The 22,824-nt window shown below is 50.0% G+C and overlaps 1 protein-coding gene across 7 annotated transcripts in view; it reads left to right on the top strand.

The window, feature by feature from the left end:
- The window catches only part of LOC119970687 (solute carrier family 22 member 5-like), a 193,479-nt gene that overhangs the window by 53,003 nt on the left and 117,652 nt on the right, over window positions 1-22,824 (top strand). For 6 of the 7 annotated variants that reach the window (XR_005461660.1, XR_005461659.1, XM_038805705.1 and 3 more), the window contains exon 2: window positions 21,109-21,212. The exons of the other annotated variant lie outside the window; for it this stretch is intronic. Coding sequence is in view for 4 of the 6 variants with exons in the window: in XM_038805705.1 (XP_038661633.1) it covers window positions 21,109-21,212 (104 nt within the window). In the remaining 2 variants the exon portion in view is untranslated. The remainder of the gene's footprint in view (window positions 1-21,108; window positions 21,213-22,824) is intronic. 7 annotated transcript variants of the gene reach the window in all.

Here is a 22,824-nt window from a genome sequence, read left to right as displayed (position 1 = left end):
GGGGGTCTCTGGTGAGGGGTCTGATGGCAGAGTCTGGTGGGATGTCTCTGATGAGGGATTGCTGGGGGAAGGGCTGGGTCACCATCATGCGTGTATGCCGTGTGGGGGGGAGGGGGGTGACCCAGCGATTCCTGTGGTTGGGTGGGGAGGGTGCCCCTATTTGTCAGTGGGGGAGGGGAAGATTAGCATTGCGGGGGGGGGGGGGGGTAGTGGAAGGGGGCTAAACCACTGGACCTCTTTATCGTACTGCTTGTTCAAAATGGTGACCCAAGAGTAGGATTTGGAATGGAATGGTATTGGGAGAAACAGAAGATTCCCGGGACCAGATTCACACACACACACAGACACACAGACATTGGGTGAAGCACTGCGGAAATGCAGAAAGTTTAAAATAATTTTGCCTGCAACTGTAAGGAAACTAACAATGAGGGACGACTTGTTTACGTTTAAGGGAGTGGGGTCTGGGCAGCATGGATCGCCCACGTGGCAAAGCCAACTGGGATTCGGGGGGATTCTGAAGTTTGCCGACTCCACATGGGCCACTACTATTGGGGGGGGGGGCAAACTACAGTCAGGCAAAAAAAAATAGAGCCCCTAGTTGCTTGTAAAGGGGATTGTTTGTGCCATACTTTCCATTACAAGAATCAGAAGGGAGGAAGTGCTGTGTGCTGTGTGCTCTGCTGTGTGTTCTGTTTCCCAGAGATATGCCTCACCCCTGCCTCACCAGACTGTGCCATGCAACCTGAAGGCTTCTCAATTCACCAAGCGGACCGCACCGCGTCATCAGACAAAGCAAAGGGTGGAGGGGTTTGCTTCCTCATCAACTCCTCCAGGTGCTTGGATGTGGCGACCCCGGCGACCTACTGCTCCCCGGACCTGAAGTACCTGACCGTGAAGAGCCGCCCATACTATCTTCCACGTGAGTTCACTTCAGCCATTATCACAGTGGTCTGCATCCCACCCCAGGCAGAAGTGAGGAAGGCGCTGGACGAACTGTACACAGTTGTAAACAACAAAAAACCAGAACACCCGGAGGCCTTGTTCATTGTGGCCGGAGACTTCAACAAGGCCAATGTCAAGAGTGTACTGCCAAAATTCCACCAGCACATCTCCTGGCCCACCAGGGGCGACAACACTCTTGGCCACTGCTGCTCAAAAATCAAGGGCGCCTACCTTTCCATCCCCCGACCACAGTTTGGGAAATCAGACCATAAGACGGTTCTCTTTCCCCCGGCATACAAGCAGAAACTGAAGTGGGAGAATCCAGCTAAGAAGGTCGTGCAGTGCTGTTCCGAGGAAACAGAAGATCTCTTATGTGGCTGCGCAGAGACAGTTGACTGGTCCATATTTAAGAACTCAGCGACCAACTTAAATGAGTATGCCACCACCATCACAAACTTCATCAGCAAATGTGTGGACGACTGCGTGTCAAAGAAAGCAGTACGTACGTTCCCCAACCAGAAACCATGGCTCAATCACGAGATTGACTCCCTACTGAAGGACAGATCTGAGGCGTTCAAGTCAGACAACCCTGATTGATACTAGGTATGACCTCCGCAAAGCCATCGGAGATGCCAAGAGAGAATATCAAACCAAGCTAGAGTCACAGACAGACTCTCGGCGGTTGTGGCAAGGACTAAACAACATACTGGCTACAAAGCGAAGCCGAGAAGTATCTCCGGCACCAGCGCACCCCTCCCTGATGAACTCAATGCATTCTATGCTCAGTTCGAGCAGGTAACCAACAATCCACCGTCGAGTGCCCCAGCAGCCCATAACTCACCCATACCCACCATTACAGCTTCCAAAGTCAGATCGGCCTTCCTGAAAGTGAGCCCTCGGAAGGCGACAGGCCCGGACGGGATCCCCGGTTGTGCACTCAGAGCCTGCGCGGACCAGCTGGCAGAGGTGTTCGCGAACATCTTTAACCTCTCCCTACTCCACTCTGAGGTCCCCACTTGCTTCAAGAAGACTACCATCATACCAGTGCCAAAGAAGAACCAGGCAACATGCCTCAATGACTACCGCCCGGTGGCCCTGACGTCAGTTGTAATGAAGTGCTTCGAGAGGATGATCATGAAGCGCATCACCTCCATACTCCCAGAGCACCTTGATCCACTGCAATTCGCAAACTGCCGCAACCGGTCCACAGCAGCCGCCATTTCCCTGGCCCTACACTCATCCCTAGAGCATCTCCACAACAACGACTCCTACATCAGATTCCTATTTATTGATCCAGCTCTGCCTTCAACACCATGATCCCAGCCAAGCTCGTATCAAAGTTCCAAAACCGAGGACTTGGCTCCCCACTCTGCAACTGGATCCTCGATTTTCTGACGAATAGACCACAATCAGTAAGTATGAACAATAACACCTCCTCCACAATAGTCCTCAATACCGGGGTCCCGCAAGGCTGCGTACTTAGCCCCCTACTCTACTCCCTGTACACACACGACTGTGTTGCATACAACCATAGTGGGCCGGATCTCAAATAACGACGAGTCCGAATACAGGATGGAGATAGAGAACCTAGTGGAGCGGTGCAGCGACAACAATCTCTCCCTCAATGCCAGCAAAATTAAAGAGCTGGTCATTGACTTCAGAAAGCAAAGTATTGTACACACCCCTGTCAGCATCAACGGGGCCGAGGTGGAGATGGTTAGCAGTTTCAAATTCCTAGGGGTGCACATCACCAAAAATCTGTCCTGGTCCACCCAAGCCGACGCTATCACCAAGAAAGCACAACAGCGCCTATACGTCCTCAGGAAACTAAGGAATTTCGGCATGTCCACATTAACCCTTACCAACTTTTACAGATGCACCATAGAAAGCATCCTATCGGGCTGCATCACAGCCTGGTGTGGCAACTGCTCGGCCCAGGATGGTAAGTAACTTCAGAGAGTCGTGAATACCGCCCAGTCCATCACACGAACCTGCCTCCCATCCATGGACTCCATCTACACCTCCCGCTGCCTGGGGAAAGCAGGCAGCATAATCAAAGACCCCTCCCACCCAGCTTACTCACTCTTCCAACTTCTTCCATCAGGCAAGAGATACAGAAGCCTGAGAACATGCACGAACAGACTCAAAAGCAGCTTCTTCCCCGCTGTCACCAGATTCCTAAATGACCCTCTTATGGACTGACCTCATTAACACTACACCCTGTATGCTTCATCCAATGCCAGTGCTTATGTATACCTTGTGTTGCCCTATTAAGTATTTTCTTTTATTCCCTTTTCTTCCCATGTACTTTATGATCTGTTAAGCTGCTCGCAGAAAAATATTTTTCACTGTACCTTGGTACACGTGACAATAAACAAATCCAATCCAATCCAAGTGTAGGCTCTAATAGCCAGGATCGGAAAATGACAGGAAAACGGGCGCCATGGATGCATTTTATGAGGATTGTAAGACATGGAATTCATATGTGGAAACATTCCAATTATTTCTCTTTGCAAATCAAACACCAGAAGACCTAAAGGCTGCAACATATTTTAACTTAGTTGGGCATAAAACGTTTATGCTATTGCAGAAACTAGTCATCCAGCAAATCCAGGAAATACGTCCTACATTGAATTAACGTCCTACATTGAATTAATGACTATCTTCGAGGGACATTTCTCTCCTGAACCATTACTGATTGCAAGAAGGTTTTGGTTCCAGCACTATAGTCAGGAAAAAAATCACAGCTAGCTTATGTAATCATAGCTGGGAGCGAAGTATGGGCTGGAGCAAGGGGCAAAATGTGGATACATGCAGGTTTGACTTTGCCACAAAGGAGATACAGAGATTCCCAGTAGAGCCGGCTTCCACATTTCGGAGGAGGAGAAGGCACCGCTCGAAGGCATCAAGGAGGAAGAGTTGGGAGAGGGTACAGAGGAGGGGTTCTGGTGTGAGGTGCTCCGCAGGGTGAACGCCTCCACCTCGTGCGCAAGGTTGGGGCTGATACTGCTGAAGGTGGTGTATAGAGCACACCTCACAAGGGCGAGGATGAGTTGGGTCTTTGATGGTGTCGAAGATGTGAGTGAACGTTGCGGGGGGTCCCCGCAAACCATGTTCATATGTTTTGGTCCTGTCCAAAGCTGGAGGATTACTGGAAAGAGGTTTTTAGGGTAATCTCTAAACTGGTGCATGCGAAACTGGACCCTCGGGAGGCCATATCCGGGGTGTCGGACCAGCCGGGATTGGAAACGGGCACGGAGGCAGATGTTGTAGCCTTCGCCTCGTTGATCGCCTGAAGTTGGATCCTGTTGGGGTGGAGATCAACCTCTCCACCCTGTGCCCTGGCGTGGTGGGGGGGGGGAGGGGACCTGCTGGAATTCTTGATGCTGGAAAAGGTCAAATTTGAACTGATGGGAAGGATGGAGGGGTTCGACAATTCATGGGCATTATTCATTACCTATATACAATTTCGAGAATTGGATCACATCGAACAATGGCCGGGGGGGGGGGGGGGGGGGGGGGGGGAGGGTTGGAGGGAGAGGGACTGTATGTGTTAATGGTGAGCCCAGTAAGAAGTCTCACAACACCAGGTTTGTTTCAAACACTAGCTGTCAGAGCACTGCTCCTTCCTCAGGTGAATGAAGAGGTAGGTTCCAGAAACATATAGAGACAAAGTCAAAAATGCAAGATGATAGTTTGAATGAGAGCATTTGCAGGGAATTAAATCTTTACAGATCCAGAGAGAGGGGTAATCCCAGGTTAAAGAGGTTTGAATTGTCTCAAGCCAGGACAGTTGGTAGGATTTCGCAAGCCCAGGCCAGATGGTGGGGGGTGAATGTAATGCGACATGATTCCCAGGTCCCGGTTGGGGCCGCACTCATGTGTGTAGAACTTGGCTATAAGTTTCTGCTCGGCAATTCTGCGTCCTCGCACGTCCTGATGGCTGCCTTGGAGAACGTTTACCCGGAGATCAGAGGCTGAATGCCCTTGACTGCTGAAGTGTTCCCCGACTGGAAGGGAACATTCCTGCCTGGCGATTGACACGCGATGTCCGTTAATCCGTTGTCGCAGCGTCTGCATGGTCTCGCCAATGGTCTCGCCAATCTCATCATTGATGGAGATGAGTGTGTCCAAGAATGCAATCGATTCTGGAGAGTAATCCATGGTCAATCTGATGGTGGGATGGAACTTATTGATGTCATCGTGTAGTCATTACAGTGATTCTTCCAAAGGGTGTTGTACCTAAATGGGCTCAGTGTACGGAACAAGGTAAATGAGCTTGTTGCGCACGTTGAAATTGGCCGGTACGATGTGGGCAGCACAGCAACATGGCTGCACGGGGATCAGGGCTAGGATCTAAATATCCAAGGACATGTGTCCTATCGAAAGGACAGGCAGATGGGCAAAGGGGGGCCATAAGACCATAAGACATTGGAGCAGAATTAGGCCACTCGGCCCATCGAGTCTGCTCCGCCATTTAATGATGGCTGATATTTTCTCATCCCCATTCTCCTGCCTTGCTAGGGGTTGCATTATTAGTAAGAAATAAAGTTAAATCAATAGCAAGGAGCGATATAGGATCGGAAGGCATACAATCTCTGTGGGTAGAGTTGAGGAATCGCAAAGGTAAAAAGACCCTGATGGGAGTTATGTACAGGCCCCCGAGCAGTAGGCAGGATGTGGGGCAGAAAATAAATCAGGAGATAGAAAAGGCATGTAAAAGAAGGCAATATTATAATAATCATGGGGGACTTCAATATGCAGGTGGATTGGGAAAATCAGGTTAGTAGTGGATTCCCAAGGAAAGGAATTTGTGGAATGTTTAAGAGATGTTTTTTTTGGAGCAGCTTGTGACAGAGTATACCAGGGAACAGTCAATTCTGGATTTGATGATGTGTAATGAGGCAGACTTGATGAGGGAACTTAAGGTGAAGGAACCCTTAGGGAGCAGTGACCACAATATGATAGAATTTAACCTACAGTCCCGTGTCTGCATAGGTTTCCTCTGGATGCTCCGGTTTCCTCCCGCAAGTCCCGAAAGACATGCTGTTTGGTGAATTGGACATTCTGAATTCTCCCTCTGTGTACCCGAACAGGCACCAGAGTGTGGTGACTAGGGGCTTTTCACAGTAACTTCATTGCAGTGTTAATGTAAGCCTACTTGTGACAATAAAGATTATTATTATTATATGGTTTTATATAAAATACCCGGGGCTGGATTCTCCGTTGCTGCGTCTAAGTGCTGACGTCAACAGAGGCTCCGCAGTGTTCCACGATGGAAAAATTGGCGCCACACCCGCACCGATTCCGGTGAGGGGCTAGCACCGGTGCCACTGAAACGCACGAAAAATGGTGGGAGAATCGCCGGGTCCATGCTGAACATGTGCAGTGCTGACAAGCTGCAGCTGCACGTACGCCTACACCCCCCACGCACGCACTGCTCACAAAAGATGGCTCCGGTTGTGCTGGACCGCATACCCGTCCACCCTGACCCCACAGCCCACCTCCTGGCCACCCCCCACTACTGTCCCCAGCCTGGCAGAAGCCCCCCTGGCCAGCGGCACGGCTCTCAGTGTGGTATGGCGGCGCTGGACACTCTCTCTGCAGCCACCACGTCATGCTCACGACCGCTGAGACCACACGTGGCCTGCGCCGACGGGAACTCGGACAATCGGAGGCGGAGAATCGTGGGTGGGCCTGATGACGATATTCAAACGCGACTGCGCACGGCGCACGTCTCAATGACGCTGATTTGGAGGGGGCGGAGCATCGTGTCCTGGCATCAAACCAGCGCCTGCCACGATTTCGGTGTCGGGAGCCATTCTCTGCCCGATCGGCGTTCCTGATTTTGACATTGGGTAATGGAGAATGCAGCCCCCGATGTCTTTAAAAAAAATAAAATTTAGAGTACCCAATTATTTTTTTCCTATTAAGGGGCAATTTAGCATGGCCAATCCACCTACCCTGCACATTGTTGGGTTGTGGGGGTGAAACCCACGCAGGCAGGGGGAGAATATGCAAACTCCACACGGAGAGTGACCCAGGGCCGGGATTCGAACCCAGGTCCTCAGCGCCGTAGGCAGCAATGCTAACCGCTGTGCCACCGTGCTGCCCTCCCCCGATGTCCTTGGCTGAACCTAATAAACGGCAGTCACCAGATTTTTAACTTTAACACACGTAACCTTTTATTATGTGCAGTATTACAATTGAACATCCCAACCCTTCCTGCTCTTCCCTCCATCAGAATTTCTTATACAAATATCCACATTCCCTCTTGAGATTGAAGCCTCATCCCAGGGTCTGGGATCAGACTTTCCCCTCCCCTGTACTCCATCCAGGGTCTGGAATCCGATTCCCTGGGACCAGGGTCACCTGCATTGGGGATCACTTCTCCACTCTCCACAACATGAAAGGAAACCTGGACATCGGGTTTCTGCAAACTATCAGTCCCCCAGTGTGTCAAAAAGTTCCTCTTCCTGCCAAAAGCATTAATCAACATATAGAGTATATTTTTTTTAAATAGAGAGGCTTAGTGGTTGTTGTTTTTGAGTTTTCCTCTGTGAACCGAAGATGCATTTTGATGATTGAGAGAAAGGGATTGATGACAGAGAGAATGAGAGAGTGAGACAGAACCAGAAAAGGAGGGGTAGCAGCCGGTGTGCGAGCTAATGTTAGTTCAATGTTTAAAATTGCACCAGTTGCATTTTGAAGCCAATTAATTATATCCAAGTCAGGTGGCACGGCACAGAAATAGGCCTGTAGCTGGCCAGCCTTGTAAGGAGTGAAGCTTTTGCTATTGATACTTATGGAGAGTAACTAGCAATAGGTGGATGGAGGGTCAAGGGGGAGGGGAGAATGCAAAAGCTAAATGGGACACTTGGGAACTCATTGATGTAGTGATGGACGTGAAAGGGTTCAGAAGAAGATGAGGTAGTGGGGCGATCAGGTGACAGGGATATGACGACTTGTTTAGGGCCATATTTCTCCACAATGAAAGAAAGGAAGGAGAAATGGAGGAAGGAAATTAAGAAGGAAGGAAATAACAAAAATTATCTGTTTTTGTGATATTGAATTTGGTATTGACCAGGACACCGGGATAACCCCCCTACATTTCTTCAAAATGGTGCACTGGGATATTTTATATATGCCCAAGCAGGCCTTGGTTTAATATCTCATCCAAAAGGTGGCATTTCCAACAGTATAGAACTCCCTCAGCAATGCTCTTTTCAAAAGTGTACCTTCACATCCACACTATATTTTACCCTTTGGGGGGGGGGGAGGGGAAGTGGTGGAAGGATTCTCGAGCTGATTATCAGGCGGTTGGGTCATGCTATAAATACTCTTTCTATGACCAGCAAGTCCTGGCCTGGTATTGCACTTGAACCCGGAGCTTCTGGTCCAGCGGAAGGGACCCTAACATTCTGCCACAAGGCCTCCCCAGTATTGCACTTGAGTGTCAGCATTGCTTCTTGAGCTCAAGTAGGACTTGACCCAGAACTTTGTGACCCAGCAGTGACTGTGAGGCGCAGCTGACATACGTTGGAGCTTATATTTTCCTCACTGTCCCCAAATCACCCAACGCATCTCACTTGTGATTAATGTGAATGTTGTTTATATTATCACAGAATTATAGAATCCCTACAGTGCAGAAAGAGGCCATTCAGCCCATCACGTTTGCACTAACCCTCCAAAAGAGAACCCTACCTAGTCCCATTACCCTGCCCTATCCCCGTAATCCCACTGAACCTTTGGACACCAAGCAGCAATTTTGCATGGTAGCACAGCGGTCAGCAGATTTGCTTCACAGCTCCATGGTCTCAGGTTCATTCCTGGCTTGGGTCACTGTCTGTGCAGAGTCTGCAAGTTCTCCCCTTGTCTGCTTGGGGTTCCTCCGGGTGCTCCGGTTGCCTCCCACGGTCCAAAGATGTGCAGGTTAGGTGGATTGGCCAAGCTAAATTGGCCCGTGGTGTTCGTAAAAGATTAGGTGGGGTTACTGGGTCACGGAGATAAGGTGGAGGCGTGGGCTTGGGTGGGGTGCTCTTTCCAAGGGCTGGTGCAGACTCCTTCTGCATTGTAAATTCTATAATCCACCTAATCTGCATGATTTTGGATTGTGGGAGAAAACCAGAGCACCTGAAGGAAACCCACACAGACTCGGGAAGAACTTTTACACAGCCGGTCACCCAAGGTTGGAATTGAACCTGAGTCCCTGGTGCTGTGAGGCAGCAGTGCTAACCACTGTGCCACCGTACCGCCCCTATATTTTATATCTGTTGCTGTGATGTTTTTAAGTGCCTGGGTTAACATACATATTTGTTGCAGTGATATTATTTAAGAACCTAGGTTAAAGTATCCAGACGGTGTGGTTGAGGAGTCGTAAAGGGTGAGGTCATGATTCATTCCAACCATTCCTTTGTTTACTTGCGGAGGGCTAATGGGACATTGCTATGATTGCTGGAGATTCCCTGGAGAGCAGATAGTTTGTGGGGGGGTTGTGTTCAGTCCTGGCTGGGCAGGTTATTGACATCTGAGTGGGATACGAGATGGTGGTTAGTGGGGGGAGCCAGGTTTGTCTGTAGTTTTGCAGTTTGCCGTAGGATTGGAATCTGAGAAGACAGAACGATTTTCAGTTGAACAGAAGTTTTTCCAAATGCTGCTAGGTTGAGCAGAAATGTACTCATTCTGGTCCTGAAAGGGTCTCTCTCTCCAAACGTCTCTACACAATTAAGTAAGCCATCTGTTTGTTAACTTTATTTATAAGTGACATTTGAACTGTATTGGGTTGCTTAATTGGAGTTAGCGGCAGATATAGATAACAAGTTAAATTTTTTTCTTTGTGTTTAAGAACTGTTTAACTGATCATTGTAAAGTTTATTTTCTTTGATGTTAATGTGGTTAATTCTATGTTTAAATTAAAGTTTGTTTAACATAAAAGACATTTATTGGCGAGAGTCATCTTCCTTGGGTGAAGAATCCTTTCCTCATAGTCTTACAAATCAACAACAATTGTTTGGGGTTCTCATCCAATATCATAGATTATCATAGAATTTACAGTGCAGAAGGAGGCCATTCGGCCCATCGAGTCTGCACCGGCTCTTGGAAAGAGCACCCTACCCAAGGTCCGCCCCTCCATCCTATCCCCCATAACCCAGTAACCCCACCCAACACTAAGGGCAATTTTGGACGCTAAGGGCAATTTAGTATGGCCAATCCACCTAACCTGCACATCTTTGGACTGTGAGAGGAAACCGGAGCACCCGGAGGAAACCCACGCACACATGGGGAGGATGTGCAGACTCCACACAGACAGTGACCCAAGCCGGAATCGAACCTGGGACCCTGGAGCTGTGAAGCAATTGTGCTATCCACAATGCTACCGTGCTGCCCACACTCAAAAGAAAGCAAGCGAATGACAGAGAGTGAGAGAGGAACTTCCAGTTTCTTTCATTTACTTTGAAATTTCATTTAAAGCCAACATGAACAGATCTTTTTTTAAATGTAGTTACATTTTAAAACTTTTCAATTAAGGCACAATTTAGCATGGCCAATCCACCTTCCTTGCATATCTTTGGGTTGTGGGGGTGAGGCCTACTCAGACATGGGGAGAATGTGCAAACTCCACACGGACAGTGACCCAGGGCTGGGATCGAACCCGGGACCTCGGTGACCCTGCTTGAACTTTAAAACAGATTATCGGCCTTCCGACAGCTAAGGATTTGACTGCAGTAGAATTTATAATATGCTGTGACAAATCTGGCTCCCTGAGCTTTAGTTTAAACCCTGGGCAGAAATGCAGGAAATACTAGATCTAAGACAGAATTCATCTGCTGGGAGAAGAGATGTACCAGATTCTGGCATCGATATTTCATGCACACATCTTTTGATTGATCCAAAATGTTATGGGCTGGATTCTCCGATTTTGAGGTTTTGTGCGGAGGAAGTGTAGAGTTTTACAACAGTAAAATCGGCAAGGCCCCAGCACCGACCGTCCGGCCGGTCAGGGGATAGCAGCCGTGCCATGGAAAACGCACGGCCTTCATGAAATGAACGGCCAAAGAATGCCCGAGTCGGTGGCCGCGCATGCGCATGGCGACGGCCTGCAGTGGCTGTGCCGTGCAACATGGCGCCGGCCGTGTGCAGATCCAACCTGTCAGGTATTACCCACCTGGACATCTCCTCGCCACCCCCGGCCCACCCCTCATCGCTCCCCCCAGCCCCCGCCGAAACCCCCTTGGTCAGCGGCACAGCTCCCACCAGATGTGGGGGCGCTGGACACAGTCTACAGCCGCCACGCCGGGTTCATGAAAACTGAGATCTCAAGTTCTGTCATGAACGCGGCCCATCGGGGGCGGAGCATCGGGGGAGGGCCTTCAGCTAACGTCCTAAGGCCGCCCCAACGGCAAGCGGTGTACACCTCGATGCTGCTGTTTTGGAGGGGGCGGTGCATCCAAAAACAGGCACCGTCCCCAATTCGGTTGCAAACAGGGATTCTCGGCCCGATCGCTGATTACAATATCTCGCCCTTTATGTTTATGGTATGAACACGGCAGTCGGTGAAAATGTTTCATTCACAGTATTGAGAATTCTGTTTTCGGACTTCCGGTAGTGACCATGGAGTGAGTGGTCGCACATTTGGTGGCTCCCGCTCGTGGTGTTTCTTTCGGACCATTTCCCCAGTTAACAGGTGGATGTGAGGTGGCATATCGGTGCAGGAGAGTGAGGGGAAGAGATTGACCCTCTGGTGTATGGAGCTGAGGGCCAGAAGGGGTCAAAGAAGAGGGAATCAGTCACTTGGAGCTGGTGAGGCGCTTGCGACTCACGTGGAGATGGCGGAGGGGCAGGGAACGGCTCTGCCGGCTCAGTGGTCGACGGACCAGCTGGTGAACTTCCTGAACAAGAAGTTCATCCAGTAATGGAAGAGGAGAGTCTGAAGGACCTGGGTCGGGCGGTGGATTCGATCAGGGCGGTGGTGGACCATGTGGAAACAAAGCTGGCGGCCCCGGGTCAGGCGATCCGTAAGATGGAGGAGGTGGTAGGGGAACACGAGGAGCAGTTTGCCTCGATGACACTGGACATGAGGCTGGTGCGCGATCAACAGAAGCGGCTTCAGGAGAAGGTCAAGGACCGAGAGAACTGGTCACACAGGCAGAATATAAAGATTGTTGGCCTGCCGGAGGAGAGTGAAGGGAATGTGGTCTTGGGCCCGGCGGGGGTGAATGGGGTGTTTCAGGAGTTTTATAGCAAATTATATAAGTCGGAACTCCTTGGGGAGAAAGGATGAGGAGGTTTCTGCGATGGTTGGAGCTCCGAATGTTGTTGAGAAGCTGGTGGAGGGCTTTGGGGCCTCAATTGGGCTTGTAGAAGTGGTAGAGGGGTTGGAGGTGATGCAATTGGGTAAGGCCCCGGGACTGGAAAGGTACCCAGTGGAATTTTATAAGAAGTTCTCAGGGGTGTTGGGGCCACTGTTGGTAAGGGCCTTCAATGAAGCAAAGGGGTTGGGAGTGCTCCCTCCGATGTTGTCACAGGCGTCAATCTCCCTCATTTTAAATCGGCATAAAGAGCCAGAAAATTGTGGGTCGTATCGGCCGATCTCCCTGTTAAATGTGGCTGCCAAATTATTGCCGAAGATCCTGGCCACAAGGATCGAAGACTGTGTCCCAGGGGTAATAGGGGAGGACCAGATGGGGTTCGTTAATGGGCGTCAGTTGGCGACCAACGTTAGATGGTTGCTGAATGTAATTATGATGCCTCCAGTGGGGCGCGAGGTAGAGCTGCTGGTGGCCGTGGAGGCAGAGAAGGCCTTTGATTGGGTGGAGTGGGAATACTTATGGGAGCTCCTGGGGCGGTTTGAGTTTGGGCAGGGATTTGTGGATTGGGTTCAGTTGCTATACCAGGCACTGGTGGTGAGTGTGTGAACGAATCGGGTGAGATCGAACTACTTCAGGTTGTACCGGGGGACGAAGCAGGAATATCCACTTTCCCCACTGTTGTTTGCCTTGGCTATAGAGCCATTGGCATTGGCATTGGCAGGGGATAGTACGGGGAAGTGGTGGATCATTCCAAGCTCACACTAACAATTTCTAAATTCCACTCTACTTTATTTAGAATCATGATTTCTGAGAATATTTTACAGAGACGACTCAGATTCATTACCAAGACCTAGATATTACCCGCGTTAGTGTAGGAGCTGGCCAAGCTATGATCACTCGGTGTGGATATCACCTTCCTTGAGCTCTAAGCTCAGGACTCCTCATCTGAGATTGTTGCTCCTGAATTCCCACGATCTCGCTGGCAATGTGTTCTGATGTCCCTTCGTTTAACAATGTTCTCCTAGTGCTGACACATGACAAACACACAATAACCTGTCCTGAGTTCTATTGTCTCATCAAGACTTAAACTCAACACTAGAAATAAAACCAGCGTGATTCAATCAAGATCTACTGTCCTCTGAAATGTTCTTATTTGTCCAGTTATTAGCCTATTATGGAGTCTGATTGCTTCTTTGTTCATCGTCCTTTCTATTGCGAAGTTGATCTTACTGTCTCAAAATTAGTTGCATATTCATAGCATGGTCTTTTTGTCCTTTTGTGCTAATGTGATAAATGTAATTGGGTATCATAAAGTTCCACTTAGTGATAATGAGTTTCTGTGCTAATTTGATTGACCTGGTAGGCAGCCAATATTGATTCTGGCCCAGCGCCTCATTTGGTAATTCCTGTGTTCTGTCTATATGTCTTTTCCCTCTGCCAGCCTGTCCTCAGTACCACTGCATGATTGTCACATCAAGTCACTATCCAAACTTATTCAATACCTTTCGATCACATACACCTGGTCAAAACTCAAATGATTCCTTCCAGGATTTACTGAAACTTGAACACTTGTTGTCTTGATAGTCATCAGAACCTGGTGAAATCTGCTGGCATTGTCCTTGCTTTGGTCTAATTCAACTTCTTATTAAAATTGATTTATCTTTGTAACCTGACTTATAGCGACATTTACAAGCCACTCAGAGATATTTGGATTTGGATTTTGTCTATTGCCTAGTGTACCGAGGTACAGTGAAAAGTATTTTTCTGTGCGCAGCTCAACAGATCATTAAGTACATGAAAAGAAAAGGAAATAAAAGAAAATACATAATCGGATGAAATAAGGTACACAATGTAACTACAAAACATCGACATCGGGTGAAACTTACAGGGGTGTAGTGTTAATAAGGTCGGTCCATAAGAGGGTCATTTAGAAGTCTGGTAACAGCGGGGAAGAAGCTGTTTTGGAATCTGTTCGTGCGTGTTCTCAGACTTTTGTATCTCCTGCCCGATAGAAGAAGTTGGAAGAGTGAGTAAGCCGGGTGGGAGGGGTCTTTGATTATGCTGCCCACTTTCCCCAGGCAGCAGGAGGTGTAGATGGAGTCAATGGATGGGAGGCAGGTTTATGTGATGGACTGGGTGGTGTTTACGACTCCCTGAAGTTTCTTGCGGTCCTGGGCCGAGCAGTTGCCATACCAGGCTGTGATGCAGCCAGATAGGATGCTTTCTATAGTGCATCAGTAAAAGTTGGTAAGAGTTAATGTGGGCATGCCAAATTTCCTTAGTTTCCTGAGGAAGTATAGGTGCTTTCTCGGTTGTAGCGTCGATGTGGGTGGACCAGGACAGATTTTTGGAGATGTGTACCCCTAGAAATTTGAAACTGCTTACCATCTCCACTTTAGCCCCGTTGATGCTGACAGGGGTGTGTACAGTACTTTGCTTTCTGAAGTCAATAACCAGCTCTTTAATTTTGCTGGCATTAAGGGATAGATTGCTGCCGCTGCACCACTCCACTAAGTTCTCTATCTCCCTCCTGTATTCTGACTCGTCGTTATTTGAGATCCGGCCCACCATGGTCGTATCATGGTTGTTGTGGTGAATGTAATATATGTTAATATATATGTTAATTCACATTGTTGTTGTAAGTGCAGTAGCGCTGTCCTACCACTAGGGGGAGCAGCACTGGGAGAACTTAGGAACTTGTACTGGGCTCCACCCTTGGTTCCACCCATGTCTCCTCCCCCTAGTGCAGCTGTATAAGTAACCGTGTCCAGAGTCAGCCTGGGTCACTACGAGTTCATCGACAGGTAACAGGCTGGCTCTGAAGTAAGTCGATTAAAGCCTAGATTCACATCGGAAACACGTGTCTGGTGAATTGATGGTTCCATCAATTTAATCGACTTAAGAACAGTAAAGATCGATTATGGAATCGGCCCTCAAGCCTGGACGCCTGGAACTTAACCCGCAAGATGCAGAGGCAAAAGAAATCTTCTCCCACTGGATCCGGTGCTTCAAGGCCTACCTGGCCGAAGCGAGCATAGCCAAAACTACAGAGGATCATAAGCTAAGTCTACTGCATGCGAGGGTGAGCCACAGAATCTCGACGCAACAAAACTCGGCGAGTTCATATACTGCGGCGCTAGCAGTTCTCAATAAAATGTATGTAAGGCCCATTAATGAAGTTTACGCTCGCCATGTGTTCACGACTCGCCGTCAGCGGCCTACGGAATCACTCGCCGAATTCCTAAGAGAACTTAACAATTTGGCCAATGACTGTAATTACCCAGCAGTTACCGCGGCTGAACACAGGGAATTGGAGGTACGCGATGTTTTTGTAACGGGCCTCAGGTCTAACTATGTGCGCCAACGACTGCTGGAAAAGGGGGCCCAGGACTTAGAAACGACTGCGGAAGCTGCGACCACGATGGAGGTCTCCTTCCGTAGCCTTAACTCGTTCCTCGCTAAAAGGGCCCCATCTTCCAACTCCCCAGCGACTCGCAGTAACCGCTCCCCTCACTCGCAGCCCCGCGGGGCCCGAAACGCTGTGGCCTATGCCCTGACTCCGCCCCCTCCTGCCACGTGCGATCCATGGGGGCCGCCACCTTGGAAAACCTCCACAACGCGGCTGGCCACGTGCGACTCATGGGGGCCGCCATCTTGGATGCCATCTTCCTTGCCGCCCGCCACGTGCGACTCATGGGGGCCGCCATCTTGGACGCCATCTTCCTCGCCGCCCGCGACGTGCGATCCACGTACAACAAGGAGAAATGCGTTTTCTGCACATCCAGACTAGCCATCCTCGGCTATGTCGTGGAAAACGGAGTCCTGGGCCTCAACCCAGACCGTATGCGCCCCTTCTTAGAACTCCCTCCCCCTCATTGTCCCAAGGCCCTCAAACGGTGCTTGGGGTTTTTTCCTACTATGCCCAGTGGGTCCCTCAATATGCGGACAAAGCTCGCCCACTCTTTAGGACCACACGATTTCCCCTGTCAGCTGAGGCACGCCAGGCCTTCGACAGCATTAAGGAGGACATCGCCAAAGCGGCCATGCGGGCGGTGGATGAATCCACCCCATTTCAGATAGAGAGCGACGCCTCAGAGGTAGCTCTTGCAGCCATGTTAAATCAGGCAGGGAGACCAGTTGCATTTTTCTCCCGTACCCTCTCCGCTTCAGAACTCTGACACTCTTCAGTCCAGAAAGACGCACAAGCCATTGTGGAGGCTATCCGTCACTGGAGGCACTACCTCGCAGGTAGGAGGTTCACCCTCATCACCGACCAAAGATCGGTTGCCTTCATGTTCGATAACTCGCAAAGGGGCAAAATAAAAAACGATAAAATCCTTCGGTGGAGGATCGAACTCTCCACCTATAGTTACGATATCAAATATCGACCCGGGAAGCTCAACGAGCCTCCGGATGCCCTATCCCGCGGGACATGCGCCAGCGCGCAGACCGACCAATTAAAAAGCATCCACAATTACCTCTGCCACCTGGGGGTCACCCGGCTCGCCCACTACATTAACATAGAACATAGAACATAGAACAGTACAGCACAGAACAGGCCCTTCGGCCCTCGATGTTGTGCCGAGCAATGATCACCCTACTTAAACCCACGTAACCCGTATACCCGTAATCCAACAATCCCCCCATTAACCTTACACTACGGGCAATTTAGCATGTCCAATCCACCTAACCCGCACATCTTTGGACTGTGGGAGGAAACCGGAGCACCCGGAGGAAACCCACGCACAAACGGGGAGGACGTGCAGACTCCACACAGACAGTGACCCAGCCGGGAATCGAACCTGGGACCCTGGAACTGTGAAGCATTGATGCTAACCACTATGCTACCGTGAGGCCCTTATTTTTTTTTTTTTTAGCCCCTAAATGGTGCCCCGATCTCCCAACACCCCCTAATGCAACCCCAGACTCCCCCCAATTCACCTGTTTGGGGAGTCCTTGAGCCCCCCCTGAATCCCACCCTGGAACCCCCAGGCCGATCCCTGGCACGGGCAAAATTCCAACTTGGCACTGCCAGCCTGGCACCTGTCAGTGTCACCAGGGCACCCTGTCAGTGCCCCTGCCAGTGCCACCTGGGCACCCAGTCAGTGTCACCTGGGGTCCCAGGTGCCACTGCCAGAGTGCCTGGTTGGCATTGGGATGCCAGGACATCACCCCACACAGAGGCAGGGCACCCAGCAGCTCCCATCCCCTGGCAGACAACCTCCCCAGTGCCAGTACAGCTGATGCCCATTTGTGGAGGCCAGTACTAACCAGCGCCACCTGGGGTCACCAAGGCCCGAAACCTGCCTTTCTCCAACGAGGAGGTAAAAGCCGTCACCAGGGACTGCCCGATCTGTGCGGAGTGCAAATCGCACTTCTATAGACCAGACAGGGCCCACCTGGTCAAGGCTTCTAGGCTCTTTGAACGCCTCGCGATTGATTTCAAAGGGCCACTCCCCTCAACTAACAAGAATGTTTACTTCTTAAACGTCGTAGACGAGTTCTCCCGTTTTCCATTCGCTATCCCATGCCCCGACATGACCTCCCACACAGTCATTAGGGCCCTGCATAGCATCTTCACCCTGTTTGGTTTCCCCAGCTATGTACACAGCGACCGGGGTTCGTCCTTCATGAGCGACAAGCTGCGTCAGTACCTGCTCGAAAAGGGCATTGCCTCGAGCAGGACTACCAGCTACAACCCCAGGGGGAACAGGCAGGTGGAAAGGAAGAATGCGACGGTCTGGAAGACCGTCCTACTGACCCTCCGATCTAGAAAGCTCCAAGTCTCCCAGTGGCAGGAAGTCCTCCCAGACGCGCTCCACGCTATTAGGTCCCTTTTGTGTACGGCGACCAACCAGACCCCTCACAAGAGGCTCTTCATTTTTTCCAGGGGCACTACCACGGGGGTCTCACTTCCGGCATGGCTGAGGACGCCGGGCCCTGTACTCCTGAGGAAACACGTCAGGGCGCACAAAACCGACCCCCTTGTTGAGAAGGTGCGCCTGCTCCACTCCAACCCCCAGTACGCATTTGTCGAGTTCCCTGACGGCCGTCAGGACACTGTATCCCTCCGGGATCTGGCACCTGCCGGATCCAGCGTCCCCCCTACCCCCACAAAAGGATCTTTCATCCTACACCCCATGCTGCCGCCCCCTTGCGCTCCCGTGCCCACGAGCTCGCTCCACCAGTTCTGTACCCCCACGCCGGCCAACCCCCAGTGCCCCCAATCCCCGGTCGAACCAGGAGAGTATGAAGCTCGGATACAACCCTCCCTGGAGTCCCCCATCATACCCCAGCACACCACACCCATCCAGCCACCGCAAGAGGCTGCAACCCCGGTGCTCCGCAGATCTCAGCGGACAATTCGACCGCTGGACAGACTGACGTTATAGACTAGACCACCACCCCCGCCGGACTTGATTTTTTTTGAAGGGGTGAATGTGGTGAATGTAATATATGTTAATATATATGTTAATTCACACTGTTGTTGTAAGCGCAGTAGCGCTGTCCTACCACTAGGGGGAGTAGCGCTGGGAGCACTTAGGAACTTGTACTGGGCTCCACCCTTGGTTCTGCCCATGACTCCTCCCCCTAGTGCAGCTGTATAAGTACCCGTGTCCAGAGTCAGCCTGTGTCACTACGAGTTCATCGACAGGCAACAGGCTGGCTCTGAAGTAAGTCGATTAAAGCCTAGATTCACATCGGAAACACGTATCTGGTGAATTGATGGTTCCATCAGTTGTATCGTCAGCAAACTTGTAGATGGAGTTGGAACCACATTTTGCCACACAGTCGTGTGTGTACAGGGAGTATAGTGGGGGGCTAAGTACGCAGCCTTGCGGGGCCCCGGAATTGAGGACTATTGTTGAGGAGGTGTTGTTGTTTATGCTTACTGATTGTGGCCTGTGGGTCAGAAAGTTGAGATCCATTTGCAGAGTGAGGAGCCAAGTGCTAGAGTTTGGAGCTTTGATATGAGCTTCGCTGGGATCATATCAAGAGCATATGTTCTATCTCGAAGACAAACAGCAACGACAACAACGAAGACTTGCATTTATATTGTGCCTCTGACAATAGATCCAATCTTCCCTTTGCAGAAGCAAAATCAGAAAAGTTGATTGAGCGAATGAAGGAAATATTAGAAGGGAAATGAGAAAATCTAAAGATGGGCTTTAAGGATGGGCTTAAGGGATGTGATGGGGTGGAGTGGGGAGTTGGAAAGGGGAAGGGTGGGAATTGTGGAGCTTATGGCCTCCTAGACAGTGGCGGGCAACAGTAGAAATGTCTTTGGGCAAGTTCAAACATGGAGGCACGGAAAATAGGGAGGGGATGGCATAGTGGCATTGTCACTGGACTAATAATCCAGAAACCGTGGGTAATGTTCTGGAGTCCCCGGTCTGAATCCCACCATAGAAGCTGATCAAATTTGAATTCAATAAAAATCTGGAATTAAAAGTCAATGATGACCATGAAACCATCGTCGAAAGTCGTAAAAAGCCATCTGGTTCCCTAATGTCTTTCAGGGAAGGAAATCTGCAGCCCGTACCCGATCTGTCCTACATGTGACTTCAGACCCACACAGCGAAGCAGTTGACTCTAACTGCTGGCCTCCCTCTCTGAAATGGCATAGCAAGCCATTCAGTTCAAGGGCAATTAGGGATGGGCAACAAAAGCTGACACAACCAGCCATGCCCACATTCGAAGAACCAATAAGGTGGGGTGGGAGTGTTCAAGAACAGATGGATTTTTTCAGAGGAGGTTGTTGTGTTCTTTGTTTTTGTTCTTTCAGGATGGTGAAGGTTGTAGTGCTAAAAAAGTGCAAGCTGTGTTTAATAAACAAAGCTAATTTATTACACTACACGGTCTTAGATTACTAAGGAATTAATTAAATAAAGATGACACTACACAACTACACTATTAACTATACTTTTAGGTCAACTATCTCACAACTACTCTGGCTTGCTGTCTTCTACCCGCTCCAATTATCTCCATCTATCCCTCAGAAGTATGGAGGCATGTGATATTCAGGTGGTTGCTCTTTAGCACCATCTAGTGACTAGAGGAGGAACACCCTCCGGGTGCTTTACAATATCCACATATTGTGACAGAGGTGATGGCAGAGAGAGGGTCAGTACCTAGGCAGAGAGAACCGTTCACAATGTCAGTAAGTATCTGGAGCAGCAAGTGAAGCTTAGTGCTTAACAACATAGTGCACTGTCTTCACCACAAGGATTCCCATCATCAGTGGCTCAGATCAACCATAGGTGGCATATAAATGCCGTGTTTGCAACATCCATGGACGGGGGGGGGGGGGGGGGGGGGGGACTCACTGTGGAATATTGTTTATTTTACTAGTCAATGAGACAGTAACAAAGAGTCTCAAATTTGAGATAATTACATAAGTAAGCAATTACATCAGGGACGTTTCAAATGTCTTTAGTGGTCAGAATATGGCTCCAATCAAAGCGTCATTGAAGTGGAGTCCATTATTTTTCGGCACCAAACCAGAATGTGGGAGTTGGTGATTCTTGGATTAAAAGAAAAATTCAGTAGAGGGCGTGACAGGCGGTGAATTTGTGTGTCACGTGTTTCACTGAAGAATTTCCACCTGGGTGGGGTAAGGTAACAGAGGATAGCCAAAGCCTCCCATCCCAACATCCCGCAGAGATAGGAGAAAAGATGTCAGGTGGGGAAGGTATTCGCCTCCAAATAGAGACTACAAGCTGCAACGCCTTCCTTCACAGGTTTACAAGAACTTTACAGCATATTTTGATATTTTTTTTTAAAAAAGAAGTGATTCTTTTTCAAAGTGTAGTCCACATGTGAGTGATTTTAATCATTTATTTTGCCTTTCTTGCAGTGGGATCTAGTTTGTGAGAACAGTTGGAAAGGTCCCTTTACCATGTCAGTGCTTTTTCTGGGGATGACAAGTGGTGCGTTCATCTCCGGACAAGTTTCGGACAGGTACAACTAATCCTTGCATTCAGTTTAAAGAGAAGACCATTCCAGCTACAGGTCAATGCAATGAGAGTCAAGCCTGTGGGAATGTCGGTCCAGCTCCTTGTTTGTTCATGTTTACATCAGGCACGTCCCGTCGAGAGGAAATTATTTACCCGTTAAGTTCTGCTGCTGAAATAAAGTTGTGGTGAATGAGATTCACACGGTATTATAATTACCAATGTCACTCTGTTCCCATTGTATATATGTACCGATATTGTAAGTGCAGTTGCACTACCTGACCACCAGGGAGAGTAGCTCTGGGAGTACTCGAGAGTTTGTACAGGGCTCCCCCCTTGGCTCCACCCAGAACTCCTCCCCCTGGAGTTGCTGTATAAAGATCCGTGCCACAGAGCCAGCCAGCCAGTTCATCGAAAGTTCAACGGCTAACAGGCTGGCTCTGTTGTAGGTATATTAAAACCACTATTCTAATCCTATGTGTCCGTAGAATTGATGGTTCCATTAATATAATATACTTACGAAACAGTCGAAGTAAATCATGGAAGCAGCCCTCAAGCCCGGACGACTAGAACTCGACCTGCAGGATGCAGAGGCTAAAGAAATTTTCTCCCACTGGCTGAGATGTTTTAAGGCCTACCTGGCAGAAGCCAGCACCTCTGAAACAACGGAGGAACAAAAGCTCAGCCTACTGCACGCTAAATACAGCCGGTTCTTACACCGCAGCGCTGGCGATATTGGACAAAATGTACGTTAGGCCCATTAACGAGGTTTATGCACGCCACGTGACTGAACAATCTCTCTAATGACTGTAATTATCAAGCCGTTACCGCGGCTGAACATAGGGAGCTTGCTGTGCGTGACGTTTTCATAGCGGGCCTTAGATCGAACAATGTGTGCCAAAGACTGCTAGAAAAGGGGGCCCAGGACTTAGATACTACTGTGGAGGCTTCTACCACTATGGAAGTCTCCTTCCGCAGCCTCACCTCGTTTCCCGCGGACCGGGCGACCTCATCGTGGGCCCCCGACCAACAACTCCCCCAGGTCTGTGCCGCACGGCGCCCCAGCTACCGCGCTGCCAAAGCCAGTTACTCTGCGGCCCCAGCCAGTCACTCTGCTGCCCCAGCCAGCTATTCAGCTGCCCCAGCCTGCCATTTCTGTGGACAAAGCCAGCACCCGCGGCAGCACTGCCCAGCCCGATCCGCGACCTGCAGCAGCTGCGGTAAGAAAGGCCACTATGCCAGAGTGTGCCTCGCGAAAAGGGCCCCAGTTTCTAACTCCCCAGTAGAAAGAACAAATCGCTCCCAGCACCAGCGGGCCGGCGGGGCCCGAAACGCTGCGGCCTATGCCCCGACTCCGCCCCCTCCCGCCACGTGCGATCCATGGGGCCGCCATCTTGCAAACCCCTACCATGCGGCCGGCCACGTGCGACTCATGGGGGCCGCCATCTTGGACCCCATCTTCCTCGCTGCTCACCACGTGCGATCCACGGGTCCCATCTGCATCTCCATGCTCAGATAGCTCATCAGAAGACTACAACTTCCCCGGGCACTCATCACGCGGCCCGCAACTCAGCGCAGCGATCCTGCATCAAGCTCGCCAGAACATACCGGCATCTACT

This window comes from Scyliorhinus canicula, chromosome 8 (assembly GCF_902713615.1).
Source record: "Scyliorhinus canicula chromosome 8, sScyCan1.1, whole genome shotgun sequence".
In the NCBI taxonomy this organism is placed as follows: domain Eukaryota; kingdom Metazoa; phylum Chordata; class Chondrichthyes; order Carcharhiniformes; family Scyliorhinidae; genus Scyliorhinus; species Scyliorhinus canicula.
Note: the sequence above shows the minus strand (reverse complement) of the source record. Positions and strands in the feature narration are given on the sequence as shown.